The 20607-nt window shown below is 33.4% G+C and overlaps 1 protein-coding gene across 11 annotated transcripts in view; it reads left to right on the top strand.

The window, feature by feature from the left end:
- The first annotated feature begins 2483 nt into the window (after positions 1-2483).
- The window catches only part of LOC126971371 (matrix metalloproteinase-14), a 59775-nt gene continuing 41651 nt past the window's right edge, over positions 2484-20607 (top strand). For 7 of the 11 annotated variants that reach the window (XM_050817665.1, XM_050817673.1, XM_050817674.1 and 4 more), the window contains exons 1-2: positions 2485-2746; positions 15735-16028. In XM_050817665.1, coding sequence (XP_050673622.1) covers positions 15867-16028 — 162 coding nt within the window. In that variant the 5' untranslated portion in view covers positions 2485-2746; positions 15735-15866. Of the gene's footprint in view, positions 2747-15734; positions 16029-20607 lie in introns of all 11 variants that reach the window. The other 4 variants (XM_050817667.1, XM_050817669.1, XM_050817668.1 and 1 more) reach the window with 2 other exon arrangements.

Here is a 20607-nt window from a genome sequence, read left to right on the forward strand (position 1 = left end):
TATATTTGATATCTCAGTTGTCTAGAATCTAGACTTCAACAGTTATGAATCTATTTTGAATGACCTCTTCGTGTTTTTAATACATTTAATTCGTATTAAATGATTCATATTGGCAATTGATGTCAAGATATATTGATAGATACATTGTTTATTAATGAGCTATTAATGAACAAGTAATTAATCGTTTTATATTGTGTCTTATACAATTTATAATTCAAACTATATAGGCATATAGCTTGCTTGTTTATATATACTCCAACGCTTGCCAACCGCGACGTAGCTCCCTTTGTACGAGAATCAAAGGATATATATACAAGGGGTCGAAAAACCGAAACATTGCTTTTTAGGCACGTTATGAAAAAATTATGAGAGTGAAATTTTAAGATGCGCGCGTATCACTGTACAAAAGTAACAGGGTGAAGTTGGTTCCTAAGATTTTCTGACTGAAACGTTATTTTTTTTTGGTTTCTTCGTCCATTATTAGGACAGGCAAAGGGTTCAGCCCACCCCGGTTAAGCCTGTACATCCGTATTCGTTATTTAATAATTAACTGTCAAAGCCATCTTTGCAAGATTTTTACAACATTGTTCTTTTTACAAACGTAGAATAGCACGAATAATAAATAATTTTAAGGATTTTTGCTTTGTTAGGCCAAAGAAGTATAACTTCTTGCGTGCATAAATTTTAAAACACACACTTTTATTTTTTTAATTAAGTATTTGTATTTACTTCACAGATACTTCAAAACATAATTAAATAACATGATAAAATTGCGATTCAATGTAAAATTATATCTTGTTTTGCTGGGTATAAGTATCCAAAATATTAAGTTTTTTAAAACACTTTTGTAAAATTTCTAGAACTAAGATTCTAGTACAGAATGACATGAGTGGTTAATTTGATGTTTTTAATGTATTGTATAAAGAAACCGATCTGCAAAAATAAATAATTAAAGTCGTTAGAAATTGGGCGGAAGTTTAAAATAAGCAAAAGGGCGCGGCCGAGTGACTGAGGCTCACCGAGCCTGCTCGCCCAGTGCTGCTTCGATGTGAGAGTATTGGGTTGATGATGTTTTTTATGACAATAAGGGATGTGGCGAGCAGGACGTTCAGCTGATGGTAATTGATACGCCCTGCCTATTACAATGCAATGCCGCTCAGGATTCTTGCAAAACCCAAAAATTCTGAGCGGCACTTCAATTGCACTCGTCACTTGAGACATAAGTCTCAATTAATTTAGTGATTTCACTAGCTACGGCGCCCTTATGACCGAAACAGAATAATGTTTACACAATACTGCTTCACGGCAGAAATAGGCGCCGTTGTTGTACCCATAATCTAGCCGGTATCCTGTGGAGGCAAAGGACAAAGGAGCCTCTCACTGGTAAGTAATAAATACATGTACCTCGACGTTAAAACTGTCCAGCAAAAAAGAGCCCAAACTAGCCTGAAATACTAGGAGAAACTAGCAACCCATGTTATAACATAACAATGCAGATGACCAGGCTGAAGAGATATGACGTCACAAATCGGAGTAAAAGATTTCAATAGTAAATGGAGAGTTTGATGTTAAGTAATTTTACATCAATTTCGGGCTCTCGACGATGACTCTTTGAGCAGATATATGCAGCAAAAGTGGCTTATTGTTTCAAATAACAGATTGCCACGACGCAGAAAAACAAATAAAAAAAATTAAACCATCCCTTAAACAATGTATCTTATATTAAATTTTTTGTCGAGTATTTCTATCTTCCGTCTAAACTAGTCATTTCAATATTTGAATCAGATACTTCAATTTTATTTATATGTGTAGATTTATACTCCTTATATTAGGTACAATAATATTCTATTAGGCTTGCGTATGTTAAACTATTCATATTATTATAAGAGTAATTGTAGAGCTTAGAACTAGGGCGTATCAACTATCATCAGCTGAACGTCCTACTCATCTCGTCTCTTATTGTCATAAAAAAATACACTGTTGGAATTTTTAATTGAGAAATATCAATTTCGTTAAATATTTATAATTTAACTAGCTAATCCGACAGACGTTGTAATGTAGACACGTTTTAAATTTGAAAAAACAGTCCAGCCGTTAGGAGAAGTTCACTAACATGGGCAGGAGTCATGTATATGGACTGTATTGAGAATCTAAACCATTCTCAAATTCCCAGGAACACACAAAAGAAATCATCAAAATTGGTCCAGCCGTTTAGGAGGGAGTTCAATTGTGAATCTAAACCATCCTCTAATCCACTTGAACACACACATAAAATTTCATTCGAATCGTTCAGCTGTTAAGGAGGAGTTCACTGTCAACACACGTACAAAAGAATTATATGTATAAAGAATGAAATGAGTAATGACGTCTTAAAGTTTTGGCAAACCACGTGTGTTAGCGAGAAGCTTTCCGGCAGTAAGTAGGCTGTACGTGCATGGAGCACGGAGCACGGCGGAGGCTCTGGCGGCGACTGTTATAAGTGGCGGTCCGAGCGCGCGCCGCACACACGAACCAAGTCGCACTCGACGGTAGGTCGTGTCTCGAGGGGACACTACGATCGTCGTTCCCTTGCACGGCAACACTCATTTTCTTTGAAATTTCGTGCAATTGCAAAGAAATAAGTGACCGCAATTAGTGACTTAAGTGCATTGTGAACATTCCCAAGCGTCGAACCCACGTGTTCACTTCATAAGTGACAACTTTCTGACTGATGAAGGATTGCGTGAGCGCGGAGTTTGATTTACAGGCGAGTGTTCCTTAGTTATTACTAATAATAGTTTAATTTGTATTTTTGTATATTACTATTACATAATTACTAACACTAATTCTTGATATAAAACTTCATAGTGCCTTTATTTCATCAAAATTGTTTTTTCCTGAAAATAAATAACAACATGTTCTGACTTTATCACGAACTATCATTAGATATATCTACGTACACTAGTAATAAATCATTATAGAACATATAATGATTGTACAAACATACAAAGAATTTATGAATATTGTATTGAATACTAATACAAATATTGTTTCTGTAATACCTTTATGTAGCGTGATAAAAAACAAACATAAAAAGGCATTTATTTTCTCAAAATTGATTCCTTTAGAATTCTTTTTGATGTCATTAAAAATTAAAATTAAATTAAAGATAGTTTTTGTAATCATTTTATGCATAAGATCTTTGATTATTTGTTTTAATATTTAAACTACAAAAATATATTTTTGAAATACAATTGCCAAGTTAACTATAATTGTCTATTTGTATGTGTTCTTTGAAACTGGTCAGTGTCGATCACCCAGTGGAGCTGAGTTGAATACTTGATATTGAGACAATGCATTATCATCGCTAGATGAAGTACTGGCGATGAATATAAATATAAGATAATCGCACAAAGAGCATCTATATAGTTAAAAACAGATACTTCATATTATATTGTAGTCTCAATTTAGTGTACAAATTTCTTCTTTTTTTTTCCATAATTATTATGAAAAGTTTTCCAAGAGATTTGGATATGGGAGTGATGAAGGGATGTTTTTCAAGGTGAATAAAGTTTGTAACGATAATATTAACGTGTTCTTTACAAATTGAAGTTGGTCGTAGGTGTCTACGAAAAAGCGCCAAACTTAAAGTCAGCTTTCTTTATGAATGTGGTGTAGTAATAGGTATAGGTTGCGGTGATCACCTAACCTTTAAAACTGCTAACTTATTTCTTCTTATATACCTTAATAATATGTATTAAGAGCAAACATTTAGAATAGATTAACATGGCATGGGAGTTGGGTTAAACGCGTGTAAAGTTTATTAATCATTTAAATGAAAAGACTTTCTTGTAAAGTAAAATCGAAAACGCGATCGCGCTACTAAACGTCAGTTTGGGTTTTATTCACGACTAAATTGAATTTAATCGTATTTCGACTCTTGTGATACTTTAAATCAAATTCAAAATGCCAAAACCTGTCAGATTTATCAACGGATCACATGATGAAAATAAAGAAAGCATTAACAGTATTTTTGAAGGGAGGCCCTTAAGTATATAAATGTTATAAGATAATATTGCAGTATTAAAGGTTGGGCAAAAATTTTAAATTCCCATTTAAAGTTGATTGTTTTCCATTTACGTGTAGACCAAATAGCTTGTGTTATCTGATAATTTTGGATAAGGCATTGTGTGCTATCTCGCTGATAACACGATCTTTATACGATACTTCATAATGTACCTGCAAGTACCTATAGAACACAAACGTACATTATTTCGCACGTAAAAGATTAACGAAGTAATATATATATGTACGAAGTAATATATATATATATATACCTAGACCTACCTACGCCAAGGAGGCGACTTCTACTAAATAACAGAAATAATTTACTTTCAATAATTTGACATAAATATATTTTTTTTTACATAATTATGATTTTAATTAATTTTAATGCAATTAAAATTTAACATTGACTTTAATTTTATTTTATTAGATATCATTTTATCTTAGATTTTTTCTTGATAATTTTACTTTGATTTGATACATAAACATAATTTAATTTAATGTATACATTGTAAATCTTGTTAAATGTAGGTAGTAGTAGTATTTAATTTATTTATTTATCTCTAGTCCTAAGGTCTGTCAATCAGTGTATGTTCACCAACTCTATCATCTAAATGAAGATACATATAGTTAATTTTACCAATTTTAAACAATTTGAGGCAATCTAAAGTATTGTGTTACGTTTATGTCATTCAAATCTCGTGAAAAATATTTTATTTCATAGGTTAATCATATTACACTTGAAATATGTATTTTTTTTGGCATACAGCTCATTCGGAAGGAATTCAGAATACATTAAGTATTACAAGGAAAATGAAACTTACTAATCATCTCAATTAAAATATATTCAAAGTGATGCAACGAAAATACTCAAACGTCAAAAGCTAAATTAACTAAAAACACAAGAGTTATTCAGTACAGTAGAGAGTACCGAGCCCAACCGGCTTTAAAGGCAAAAAGTTCCATCTTTAAATATATTTAGACGACCTATATAGCCCAGTGGTTAGTGACTAACCCTGCCTACTGTTCTAGAGATCCCGGGTTCAAATCCAGGTAGGTGCACACATATGACGAATATGGATGTTTGTTTCCGAGAGATGGATGTTTATTTGTATTTATGTATGTTTAAGTATCTATATTGTATTAAATATATCGTTGTCTGTATCTGTACTATTACAGGCTATGCCTAGTTTGAGGCAAGACAATTTATGTCAGTGTGTCAATATTCTTATTTAAAAAACGACAGATTAAGTATTTAAACTACGATTGAACAATTTAGATTGTTTTATAATAAAATGTCAATCTCTGGACAATTTAAGTTACATAAAGAACTAAATAATAGTAAGATACAATTGTTGAGTCACTTCAGAACACATGAACGACTTATTTTAAAACTTAATGCTTTTCCTTAAGTGTCGCCTGCCATTCACAAATACGATTGCTAACTTCTGAGTATTAATAATTCATTATTTATACAATCAAAACAAATTGATCCATCGGGAGCTCAATAATGAGTTATTTCTTTATAGTGTAAGGTTTCAAAATGGTCAGTAACCGCGGTAAAACAAACAATTTTCCGAGGTGTTCGTATTCAAGTGTGAATGATTCAACTCATTAATGTTATTGACGTAAAAATGTCAACAATGACCAGGAAATTACATCTTGTTTTTTCTTTATAATCTTGTACCACAATTATAATTATATAGTGATTTGTAGTAAATGGTTTCTAGCTAACCTCCTATGTAATATATTGACACATAATAATAATATTTACACACTTATTACACAAATTATCTTGCCCCAAATTAAGCATATATAGCCTGTGCTATGGGTTGCAATACAAAGATATATTTAATACAATATATTTACTTAAACATACATAAATACATTTAAACATCTATGACTCGGAAACAAACATCCATATTCATCATATAAATGCTTGCACCTACCGGGATTCGAACCCGGAACCTCTAGCTTAGTAGATAGGATCGCTAACCACTCGGCTATACAGGTCGTCTATGTAATGATAAATTAATTTTTATTTGGTGATAAAAATAATCTAAACAAAATATTATTAGGGCTCCAGCGATTAATGGTTTACAATAAAAAACATAAAAAATAAATGAAATTATATTTTGACCCCAGATCATTTGTACGTCTAGATAGACTATGATAGCTGTGAAAACGTCGAAAAATACGAATCTCGAGTGTAAGACGTAGCTTACACGCAAACTAAACTAATTTCTAATTCTTACAGTCTTATTCATAATGACTTAGCGGAGATTTAAAACATCGCTAATATACGCTTGTTAAAAAATGGTATTCATAATCGCATATTAGAGCTAAAACGCTCATTATCCCTTCGATAAAGCTGACGTGACTTATAGTAGCTAGGACCCATCTATAAACCTATTTTAAGCACTCGAACGCAAAAAAACATGGCCGACATCGATCAGCTGTTCTTTAAATAATGTGATAAATAGCTTCCCGATCAAAGTTGTTGGATATCCGTCATAGATTGACAACCGACAGACTTCAAAACTTTGATTTTTTAAGTTTCAAATTATTTTGACATCTAATTTGCCAACTGACAAACCATTGTCATTGAAAAGATGTCTGTTTCCATTGACAGTTCCTCATTAAATTAGTAGAGACGTATTAGTTATGGAAGATTTATCTAACGAATATGAATAAGGAATTTTGTCGAACGTTCGATAGGCTTAAAACACGACAAACTAATATAGCTTTATACATTCGAAAAGCGTTTTGTTATGTATAAGGCAATAAGTGTATATTGAAAATAATATGTAATAGGACTAGGAAACCGAAGACCGCTAGCTCTACATTGTTTTAATATCTATGTTACACTGGCCACAGAGGTCACAAAAAGCAGAAAAAATAATTATGAAATTATAAAAAGTCGTTCAGTATATATATGTATGCACACTCGTCTATTACTATAACAAATTTCGTGTTATAAACTCCGGAGCAACACTTCTGGCTTAACCCATTCCAAAACCCTAATCCAAGCCTTCAAGAAGAAGGCTACGCACGAGGCGCTAGGCTAAGTAAGGAAAAGCTACGCATTCTAACCAAGACTAGTGTAGACTGTGTAATAGTGTTTAGAAACCCAGTAACATATCCTCTTTGAATGTGGTCCTTTAATGCGTACGTAGTATATCTTTGGGAAGTTTAATTCTTCAAACACTTGAGATACGTTCAGCTCGAAATGAAAATGATCAATTATATGAAAAGAATCAATCTTAGCACTTAGCTATAGTTAATAGTGGCTATCACAATAGATCACAAAGCCGCTTTATAAACCATAACCATACTACTGGAGGGGATTCCCGGACAAAGTAATAAATTATTGTGCTGCCGTCAGTCCTTCACACGTGCGTCAAATAACTATAAAACTTTTTGATGTCGGCAAAAATCGCGTTCAAATATCTCGTTTCATATGATTTGGACCACAATTTGGACGTGAAGTGTCAGCAGGAAGGTGTAACATCTGTGTGTCACTGGATGTGAAGGAAATACGACCGTCACGTACATCAATGTATTATGACTGTTCATTGTCAGTACATTTATGAACACGTACTCTTTCCATTGGAAAATTCTTCACTGCCAATCGTACGGATTGTTTGAGGGACTCCATATTTCCATATCCTATCATAATCCAGTGGATAAATATCAGGATTAGACGATGGCCAGTCTTCAGCTCTGATGAAGCCCGAAACGTTCGTTTCCAACCAAGACTGAAAAAAAAATGATAAAACTCAATGAACAATCATATAAAAATGACAGATTCCAAATTCAAATGTAATATTTTGTTTATTTTTAATTGTAACAGTATTTTTGGCCTATATCCTAGTATATCCTATGACATTACATCTATGCAGAAAAGCTTTAAATGATTGGCTAACTTGTCTTGCTTATGATAAGTGGAAAATCTTCTGATCAGACTAACATGACAAGCACATGCATTCTATAGATGGACTCAATTAAAGATCGAAATTCAAACCCACATGCACACACTCACTCACACACACACACACACACACACACACACACACACACACACACACACACACGCACACACACTTTTCAGACTTGTTTTCATTGTGAGATAATTGTAAAATTTGGTTTTTAATCATTTCTGTTTATTTCTATATTCTTTATTAAATAATTTGTATCTGCTAAGAAAATTGCGAGATATTCCCAATAAAAGTGTCCTAAGACAACTTACTGGAAAATCTCAACCACTAAAAATGTACATGTAAGCTTTGAAATGAACGAAATTTATTTATTTATTGTAGTCATCAACGATGATATATCATTAGTAGGTATTGCAATTTGTCGCGAGCTTCCGGAAGAAGGAAGAACTTCAGGGTCTTGAGATGGAAATCTATACACGTTACCGCGCATACTCGTACCATCCATGTCACATGTGATTGAAATAAGAATTTACATTAAGTTTCCTGCATATTTTAAAAGGCATAAAAGACATTTATTTTCTCTAAATTGATTCCTTTTGAATTCTTTTTGATGTCATTTCTAATATAGATACTAGATACTAAATTTTTTAATAATAACACTCCTAGTTATAGTAGTAAAACTTAAATATTATTAACGTCATAATATCTGAAATACTAAAAAGAGTGTATTTTATGAGAGAATAGCTCAACATGACAGGGGTGTTGTGAGGTGTTATTTTCGATGATGTCGAATGACATGGTGGAGGAAGCGAGGGTAATAATAATAATAATGCCACACTGTTATACTAATTATCTTGCCCCAAACTAGGCATAGCCTGTACTATGGGTACAAGACAACGATATATTTAATACAATATACTTACATAAATACATATAAACATCCATGCCTCGGAAACAAACATTCATATTCATCATATAAATGATTGCATATATGGAGCATGTCCTCTGTGTGATTTTGATATTATGTACATTGTAAATCAGTGCTATTTCATAAGCACAGCCGTGTCACAGATAATCCTGAGTCGGTCACCCATTTCCTGCACTGCACAGGAGCTCTCCAATATTAAATCAATTACTATTTAAATATGTTATTTTTCGGTTTGTTTTGTACTTTTATCTTATTCTATTAAATGTATCCTGTGAGTGTTTTGTGAACTAAATGTTTTTCTTTTTTCTTTCTTAAATGGTGGAACTTTATTTTCTATACGTTTGGAATGTTTCTTTATTGATACTCATATTAAAATGTGTAAGTAACTCAGTCTGTCTGTTACTCATTCACAGCTGAACTGCATACAAATTGTTTTTATGAATTTAAATCTTATTAGTGAATATATACATACATACATACATTTTGTAGAGTTCGTTCAGAAACGCTAGAATTGCAATATAGTTAATTTATAATGTATTAAAGCCTCTACAGTCAAAGTTATAATAGGCTTTATTCATAATTTTAAATACGTATTTCATTTAAATTACTGAATCTAGTATATGTTGGGAAAAAGTAGAGCTCGTGAGAAGAACATACTAGAAACTCAACGGCCACTCTTTTAAATCAATGAGTATTTAATAACAGCTGTAATATATATAACGAAGCAGTTTGTAAGGTGCTGCGTCTAATATATAAAACATAAGTCAACTTTTAAGGACCAATGTGAGGGTTTGAACTTTTTACATTTAACTTTAATTAAATTGTTTTATAGGTACATAATATCAAACATTGTTATGTTCGAAATCGAAACCCAATGTGGTTTTGGATGGGGAAAATATATAAACGGAAATTACCTGTAGTTAAAGTGGTTTGAAGGGTTTTTTTATGACGAGTCGAGCAGGAAGTTCAACTGATGGTACGCAGTGCCGCTCAGGATTATTGAAAAATTCAAAAATTGTTAGCGGCACTACAAATTGCGCTCGTCTCTTTGAGACATTAGATTTTTAGTTTCATTTGCTTAGTAATTTCACTAGCTACGGCGCCCTTCAGACCAAAATACAATAATATTTATAAATTACTACTTCTGATCTAAGCGGCAACATGTGCAAAGGAGCCTCTCATTGGTAAACATAGTTCAAGTTGTAGAGGTCGTAGAATCACAGAAATTCTACTGTATTAGTAAAGTTAAAGGTTCAACATAACTTTGACCAACCTCTCGTAGAACGAGTTTGATTTAAAAACAACATAGTAGTTCTAAAAGGCATTTATTTTCTCAAATAGATTCCTTTAGAATTCTTTTTGATGTCATTTCTAATATACTAGATACTACTACCGCTTCGGAAACAAATGGCGCACTGAGAAATAAGAAGCTCTTCTTAATAAAAATAAATAATATTGTACTGCCATTGCTATTGCTATAAAATAATCTAGTCCCAGGCTGTCCGATCACTTAGATATTTAGCTGTGGAGTAGTAGGATTTACGACAGAGCTATTTTTAATAAAACATTAAAATTTATTTATAGATAATGCCTGAACAGTGGCTGGGACATTGTTATAAAAGTGTATACATTTATCCTTAACGCCTACTAGAATTAGTCACAAGTTAATATTTTCCTTATATCACTAAAAGTAGCGAAATGAACTTTCCTGTCATTATACGACATGACCATCCGACACGCACGATTGGCCACCACTACCATTGGTGATCAATCATCTTTATTCTACGAAATGATTTAAAATTGCCAACGTTTAAATTGTTTATTTATAGTGGAATATATTATTGATGGTCCATTTAGGCCGAACATCTTATGGCTCAAGGTGTCGAAGGGTTCAAAGTTCGTAGTTTGTAAATGTAAAATTGTAAAAAATTACTAAATAGTTAATTATTTACTTTAATTACTAGCCAATAGAAAGATATAAACATTAACGTTCACAATTATGTATGACTAGCTTTTACTCGCGTCTTCGTCCGGGTGCAAATAGTTACGTTATTCCCGTACGATTCCCCTCCATCTGCTGCGATCCTTAGCCTTATGAAGGGCATCATGGAAGTTGATGTTTAGAGCAGATCGTATTTGGTCCGACCATCCCGCGGGACTGCGTCCTCTGGGACGCCTGCCATCTACCTTGCCTGTCACCATCAGCTGTTCCAGATTTTCAAGAAGATTTTTTAATATTGACACTGCAAATAATACACGACATACAAACTGCAGTGGTTAAAACATTTTTTATAAACTAGTAACTATTCAACTTTAAACTATCAAAACGGGAATTTACATCCCTACACTTGTTTAAATTTTAAAAACAAATATTTATTTATTTCTTATCAAGTGCCTAAATACAAAGACTATATACATATTGACGAACTTTCATATAAATTTCCACCCCCTATTTCAAGACTTTAAGGTAGCCTTATTTCCTTTCCTTTATATACTTATCTATCTCTGTACTAAATTTCATCAATATCGGTTCAGTGGTTTGGCCTGAAAGTGTAACAAACATAATTTCATTTACATTTATAGTAAGTATTAGTAATGATGTAAGTCGATACGATAAAGAAATTAGTATAATATAGTAGGCTTTCTTTTTATTTTGATGTCAAAACTTCTTTAGCGGTGTAGCACTTATTTTGGGATGGGTATAAAATGTTAAACTCGCGTCAGGACACGTGACCTGCCCGAAAATTCGTAAGACAGTCGTTGAAATTATGCATGATTTTTTTTTTCTAACTAAACATAGTTCGGCTATTTCAACTTAAGATCATACGGTCATTGGACCAGTGGTTGAATGATTGTGATTGCGAAACCGAAACACCGCGAGGTCGAGGAATCAAATCTCAGACGTAAAATATTATTGAAGTGTAAACTTCTTTAGCGGCGTTGAGCACTTTTCTTGGCTGGGGTAATAAAATGTCAAACTCGCGGCAGGACACGTAACCTGATTGAAAATTCGTAAGATGATCGTTGAAATTATGGAAGTTGATTTTTCTGAGAGATTTTATAATAGATATATAGAGAGATTTTAGATCTTTATAATGTAAAATAATTGTAATAGTTCTGAAGTGTTAATTGTTTTATGTAATATAAATTAATTAATAAAATAATTTAAGTAAATTTCGTTTATTTCAAAGGTTGCATATGCATGTTAGTGGTTGAGACTTCCCAGCAAAGTTATTTTAGGACATACATTTTCATTTTTGTGTACGATAGCGCAATAAATGAATATTGCATTTAACCACACAAATGCTAGTACTTTTATACTGATAAATAAAGTAATTCGTGCAAATTTAATTAAATTAAATTAATTAAAACTAACCATTCCAAAATATTCAAAAACACACAACGTTAAAGTTCAATTTTTCACTTCTGCTGGCACTCCCGGAGTGTAATCCGTTATTTTTATCAATTTTTACGCAATGGGGCTTAAATACTAGTATTTTTTATAACATTGACTCTGGGAGATTCTAGTCCTAACCTCATATTGATAACATTAAACATTATTTACAAATGTTCTTCACCGATGTAAAAGGTCTTGAACTTATCTTATGTTGAGGTAAAAAGTTAGAAGTCTAAAAAAATTATCAATGAAATGAAATATTCTTCTTAACACTCATCTATTGAAATAACAAAGTAAACAAGGTGTAATTTCACGCGCTTGGTCAACAACTGAAAATTATAAACTTCGGCTAAATTGATTATCTATCGATCAGTTTCACAAAATAATTAGATTCAAAGTGCCAACGTGAATGTTGCAATCCGTTGATGTCTCACAAAAAGGTTCGATTTGTGGAGTTAAGTAAGAGTTGAATCAATGTCGGAGAAACCATCGATACGGGTGATCGGACACAATTACACGCGACTTTTGGTCGCGCCAGTTTCTGATTGGTCTAGCAGTCGCTGATAATGTATTATACACACACACATATATATTTATTTATTATTAACTAGCTTTTATCCGCGACTTCGTCTACGTTGAATAGTAACTCTGGACGTTTTTTTATTCTACCAGTGGGAGGCTACTTTGCACAGGACGCTGGCTAGATTATAGGTATCACAACGGCCCCTTTTTCTGCTGTGAAGCAGTAATATGTAAGCATTACTGTGTTTCGGTCTGAAGGGCGCCGTAGCTAGTGAAATTACTGGGCAAATGAGACTTTTTATGTCTCAAGGTGACTCAGAATTTTAGGATTTTTCAAGAATCCTGAGCGGCACTGCTTTTAATGGGCAGAGCGTATCAATTACCATCAGCCGAGCTTCCTGCACGTCTGGTCCCTTATTTTCATTTGAAAAAAAATGGTTACTTTTCAAATAACACACATACAAACTGTTCTGCCCGCTGTTCTATGACACAGTGCCCTTGTAATTGTATTTCCCAGTGAAGTTTAATCTCCTATTTCATCCCCATGTAGGTCAGAGTTTCAAAAATGCTCGAACAAATGTTTATAAATTATTTTTTTGTTTGTAATAAATAAACTCAAATAATTTCTGATCGATTTTAAAAGCTGTATTAAAATAAAATTAGATTAAGAATCAAATTAGAGATTCCTACATAAACTAATAATTTAATGTAATAATAATAATAATATAAGCCTTTATTCAGATAGTATCATTTACATATATACTTACAAACTATCCTTAACTATGTATCTATCACTTTCTGGTTGTCTATTGACAAAGGCCTCTTCCAACTTCTTCCTCTCTTTTCTATCTTTAGCAAACCTATACCATGTCTGGCCTGCCATCGTCCTAAGTTCGTCTGACCATCTCCTGTATTGTCCCCCCGGTTTCCTTTTTAAGTTACTGGGATACAACAAGTCTGTGATCCATTTGTCTATACCCCGAAGGGTGTGTCCCGTCCAGCGCCATTTAAATTTTCTTATAGCATTACTGACATTATTGATTTTTTGTTCTGTCTTAAGTCTGTTTCGAACTTTGTGTTTTATTAATATTCAGAATACTCCTCTCCATGGCTTATAATGGCAATATTTTAATGTAGAAATGAGTAAGTATTGATAATTGAATGCATGAAGGTGTTGCTTTCGTCACTTCTCACGTTATCAAATTTTGCGTTAATGAAACCGCAGAAGTGACTAGTTTTTCATATAAAAGTATAGAGTAAATATGCGCAGAGCCTTTAACGAGTAGTGGGGAATAGTTATCAATTGGATTGATAAGTGTTTTGTAGAGCAACGTGTGAGGTAAATTTAGGTCAACGTGGAGTAACTTGTTATCTCTAGGAATGTCATAACGCCGCAATAATTCGCTTGTTACTCATATAAGTACATACAATTTTCATACATTGCAGAAATAATTTAAAACGTAGTTTAAAGGAAGGGCGCTTAATATATTTTCCTAAAATTACAACCAATATATGGATTTTTTTTAATAATTTTAGAGGTTTATAAATCTAGAAGTATACAATATATTTACATATATAAGTGATACATATACAGTAATAATCAGTTGGATTCGAGTCCCAGCAGTAACAAGTATTAATATATTTTCTTATGAAATAAGGGATGAGACGAGCAGGACGTTCAGCTGATGGTAATTGATTCGCCCTGCCCATTACAATGCAGTGCCGTTCAGGATTCTTGAAAAACCGAAAAAATTCACCTTAAGACATAAGATGTTAAGTATCATTTGCCCAGTAATTTCACTAGATACAGCGCCTTTCAGGCCGAAACACAGAAATTTTTACACATTACTGCTTCACGGCAGAAATAGGCGCCGTTGTGGTACCCATAATCTAGCCGGCATCCTGTGCAAGGGAGCCTCCCACTGGTAAATCAAATATATAAAATTCTCATGTCGCGGTGTTTGTAGTTAAACTCCTTCGAAACGGCTTGACCGATTCTCATAAAACTTTGAGTGCATATTGGGTAGGTCTGAGAATCGGACAACATCTATTTTTCATCCCCCTAATCCTCCGTTTTTTAATTTTTTTAAATTTGTTTGATTATGAGTCAGCATTAAAAAATACATAGAACTTCAAATTTTCACCCATATACGATCAACAGTTACTTTTGTATCGCGATTTTAATATCGGCAATACAACGTTTGCTGGGTCAGCTAGTATAAATATAATTAAATAAAATATAATTGTCAATGTTTATTTTATATATTTCTGTATGTGTTTGTGTTAATATAATGTATTTAAAGATTATCGTTGTCGGTTATGACTCACACTATGAATGAGTTTACTTCGTGCGGAAATCATAAAAAAGGCGACTATTTGTGTATTAGCCACAGAGGGTGATGAGGTGATCAATCTACTGTCATCATAAGCACCACTCATCTAATTTATAGACCCGATGACATACTTGGAGAGATTCGTTTAACTTCCATTAATTCCTATAAGTCCTTCCACGATCCTGTGATCACCTACAGTCAGGGGTACATCCTTTGCACAGGAAGCCGGCTAGATTATGGGTACCACAACGGCGCTTATTTCTGCGGTGAAGCAGTTATGTGTAATCATTACTGGGTTTCGGTCTCAAGGGTGCTTTAGCTAGTGAAATTACTGTGCAAATGAGACTTAACATCTTATGTCTCAAGGTGACAGGCGCAATTGTAGTGCCGCTCAGAATTTTTGGGTTTTTCAAGAATTCTGAGCGACACTGCATTGTAATAGTCAGGGCGTACCAATTACCATCAGCTGAACGTCCTGCTCGTCTCGTCCCTTATTTTCATAAAAAAAGATGACCTAGCTTGTCATCTTATTTCATAAAATCCCTTTACTAAACTTGAATATCTCTTTTCAGAACCCGAAATTTCGAGGCACTCTACATTTCGAAAACTCTCTCAAATATAGTTAACGATAATTATATTACGTAGAATGAATAAGAGAGATTAAGAAAAAACAATAGAGAAATATTAATATAACTTAGGAACAAATGAATATTATAAGTAGCACAAGAGAAAGTATAACTTCAAGAAGCATGGCGGACATTAGTTTGAGAAGCACTCTGAGGATACTGTGGACACTGCTAGCAGCCCTGGTCTTCCTGAGCCGAAGTAGCGCCGCTCCAGCCTTCGGGGGCACCGACAAAGCAATGGTGAGACAAACTATTTATTATTTAGGCCGATTACAGATCCTAATTTGTTCGAATAGCCATTAGTCGGTAATAATAATAATATTGACACACTCTTACACATATTATCTTGCCCCAAACTTGGCACAGCCAGTACTATGGGTACAAGACAACAATATATTTAATGCAATATACTTACTTAAACATACATAAATACAAATAAACATCCACGATTTGGAAGCAAACATTCATATTCATCATATAAATGATTGCACCTACCGGTATTCGAACTCGGGACCTCTAGCTCAATAGGTAGAGTCACTAACTGGGCTATAAGGGTCGTGAATTGATGTCCACACCACGATTTGCAAACGATTGTTTTTGCCAATATGAAATTTTATCTACCAAACTTAAACCAGACAACCTTAACTTACAGATTGCAGAATATGACGATAAAAATTTAAATTGGAAAGTTGTAAGGAATTGTTAATAGCACATGGGAGACATTAATACTATTAACTTACTTACTAAAATACCAGATCTGTACTCGGCCTATTTTTATGTTATATTAAGCTGTTGCACTTTTGTTTTAACATCCCATTTCATTTGCGATTCATACTATTCATTAAAATTACACAATTGTTACATAATAAAATTTATCGACGTAAGCATATTTCATAAATAAATAATAGTTAAAAAAAACCAAAAAGCACGCTTTATATGAAATTTAACTAAAAAATAGAAAATAAATTTAAATTGAAAATAGTACAAAAAATATATTTTATTGTAAAAAAAAGCGTGGGGTGTACAAGTATTATTATTTTAATAATATCTTAAAAAGATTTTATTTTTTTTAACTATTATTTATTTTTCATTTTTTAGTCAAATTAGTGTAATGTCATCGGTCCTCGATAAATCTACAAAGTTTGAACGAAATCTAGCCGTTAAAAGTGGGTCAAAATCGCGCCGAAAGAAGTCGGTTTCAAACATACAAACATACAGATGAAGCTAATATAAAGCGTATATAAAAAGATACCAATCATTGTTAAACATGACATTTATAAATATCCTACTAATTTGATCAAAGCTTCTTTAATACGTCTACAAAAACATTTCCTTGGATTATTCTCTTCTTTACTTCAATTACGCGAAATCTTATAAAATAAGTAAGTATAATACGACAAAAAAATAACACACATATTTTTCTTCGATTGCCGGAAAGAATCAATTGACAGAATCGAAATACGTACAATATTTTCTTATTTTAATAGAGACACTATAAATTTGAAACTATTTCGTACTAGCTGACCCATCATACGTTGTATTTCCATATAAAGTAATAAAAAAATAATCAATAATTAAAAAATTTGGTACATAAAAAATAAATGACGACCGATTCTCAGACGTACCAAATATTAAATCGTACATAAAATCTACTAACTATAAGTAGCTAAATTAAATTTGTTTCTTACCTCCGGAGAAAGTTAGAAAGATATAAAGATTCAAAAACATTTTAAACTATTCTTTCAATTTGATTTATGAACGACGGGGGACACATCAAAGGAAAAACACTATTGTTGTTTTTATTTACTTCCGAGCATTATCATATTTATTCACCTTTTAGACCTTCTCTGGACTTTCACAAATAATTCATGACCAAAATTAGTCAAATCGATCCAGCCATTTTCGAGTTTTAGCGAGACTAACGAACAGCAATTCATTTTTATATATATAGATATAAACAGAAATCTTAGAGCATTTATACAACTAATCTCGCCTTGCCTCGATAACGTTAAAGTAACAAAAAGTAAACAAACCTGTTAATCTGATTCAGCTGACCTTCGCTACCAACATACAGACAAAATTCTTATCGTTCTTAATATAATAAGAGTTATCGATGACTAATAAGTTCCGTTAAATAAATAACGACGTGAATGACTCGTATCACTACTGATCTCGATATAATGAATCACTGGTTCTCGGAAATCGCCTTACAAATCTTGTACATACTATACACACATTAAACCCACTCAATATTAGTTCATTCATGATTCGAGCCGCTATCCTACCAATTTGAGAAGTATCCATTTTCGCTGATTTTAAATACAAATGAAAACAATCTTTAACTTTATCATGCTGTGCGATAAACGATGACTCAACCATATACTAGGTAATGTACTCCAGTCGATGAAAGGATATGTTCATTTACTGCCGTTCCCAATATACTATCTATAGATAGAGATAAATTACTACCTTCTACTGTCATTAGCTGTCAATAAGCTATTCCAATATACCCGATATGTTATTCTTATCGCCAGTTCACTGTTGCAATTTCTATACAAACTTCTATCCCTGGTAAGCTATACGTCCTCCCATTGATAGACATCGTGTACGGATGAGATGAGTTACCGTCGATAAGTTTATTGGGACAGAAAAGTCAACGATAGTTATGATTTTTATCTCAAGTAGGCCACAACCGGAGACTGAATATTGGGAACGGCTGTTAGTAACCATATTATGTCGATCGCAAAGTGATTTAATAAATTGCCAAAAGTAAGTAACTTAAAATAAGATAACCTTCTTACGACAAACGGTTTCGGTCTGAAGGGCGCCGTAACTAGTGAAATTACTGGGCAAATGAGACTTAACATCTTATGTCTCAAGGTGACGAGCGCAATTGTAGTGTCACTCAAAATTTTTGTTTTTCAATAATCTTGAGCGGCACTACATTATTATGGGCAGGGCGTATCAATTACCATCAGCTGAATGACTTGCACATTTCATCCTTATCTGTATAAATAAATAAAAAAGTCGTTGCCTGTTATCTAAATAATGGAAAATAATAAATTCAAAAGGAGAGAAAAAAGGTACTATTAATACCTTTCGTAAATTCAAAGAACTTACGAAAATGTTTCCGTATTTTCTGCTAAGTTCTGAGGACAGTACCCCTGTTTACGAAAAGCATATCAACTATGAAAAGATGACATAAACTGATAAAGGCGGTCACAGACTCAGTGAGTCAGAGACACTTACTACTGGTAGCTGGTAGTGTTGTAGAGGAAACAGTAATAATGTACGGAGAACGACCGCATGACTCACTAACAGGTTACTACGCCGCGGCCGCTTGCTTACCGCCAAGTTCTAGGCCAAAGTGCACTGGACATATGTTCAACGTCATTGGAATTGCCTGATTATGGCGTCTATCAACTAGAATTACTATATGAGTCGCTAACAAGCTAATACCCCCGATTTCTTCTGCGTGGACTTCACAAATACGTCCACGGGGAAAAATATTAAGATGCCGTGTTTATACCTTATTTACGCCTTTCCGATAGCGATCAAATAGATGACAATCTTTTAATTATTAAATTTACAAAAAGATTACGCAATTCTACATATTGTTTGATATTTGAATGGATTGGAATAAAAGAAACACATCATTTTATCACAAGATTGTCAAAACTCATCATTGAAAAACTCTACCAAACTGGTTAGGTCCGAAATGGGCGGGAATAGATGCACAGACAAACAAAAAAATATATTATTAATATTAGTATCAAGTATAAAGATTCAATTCTTGTAGAGATTTAGTTACCTCACGCACGATACAATGTTACAGTGACAGCCCCATCCAAATCTTAATGCCTATCTGTGATATTAACAAATGCACAGTCAAACAGATATTGTGAAGAATGAAGGTACAGATATCGATTAATTGCACATATATTTTTTTTTTATCTAATCTTATATTTATATTATATAAATCTTATGTACGTATTTTTGGCACGCACTCCCAAATGGGTGAATGAATTTTGATATAATTTTGAATATGTTGTATATATAGGTTGATTTAGTTTTTACAATTGCACGCAATATCATTTCATATGATTGGAAGTTATGAGACAAGAAAGGCCCCGCCCATTGCAATGCAGATCCACTCAGTATTCTTGATTGAACCCAAAATTCCGAGGGACATCGCAATTGCGCTCGTCACTGTGAGAAATTAGATATCCAGTACCGTTGGCCCAGATACGTCACGAGCTACCCTTTTCCTTTCTGTATGTTACTGCTTAACGGCAGAAGCAGGCAGCACTTAAAGCCTAAACACATGATCGGATTTGGTACGGCCGAACTATCGGACGCGGTCTGATAACATAGCATATTTTTTTTTATGATAATAAGGGACGAGACGAGCAGGACGTTCAGCTGATTGTAATTGATACGCCATGCTCATTATAATACAGTGCCGCTCAGGATTCTCAAAAAACCCGAAAATTCTGAGCGGCACTACAATTGCGCTCGTTACCTTGAGACATAATATGTTAAGCCTCATTTGCTCACTAATTTCACTAGCTACGGCGCCCTTTAGACCGAAACACAGTAATGCTTATACATTACTGCTTCACGGCAGAAAAATACCCGTTGTGGTACCCATAATCTAGCTGGCTTACTGTGCAAAGGAGCCTCCCACTGGTATACATATTCGATAGTATGTCGCATTGTCCATCACACAAAAACAAACTTTTATTACTGTCCAGACCGTACCGAGTACGCTGCCGGATGAATTGATTCGAGGTGCCCACCGGAAGGATAGACCACCGTG

This window comes from Leptidea sinapis, chromosome 23, assembly GCF_905404315.1.
Source record: "Leptidea sinapis chromosome 23, ilLepSina1.1, whole genome shotgun sequence".
NCBI classification, from domain to species: domain Eukaryota; kingdom Metazoa; phylum Arthropoda; class Insecta; order Lepidoptera; family Pieridae; genus Leptidea; species Leptidea sinapis.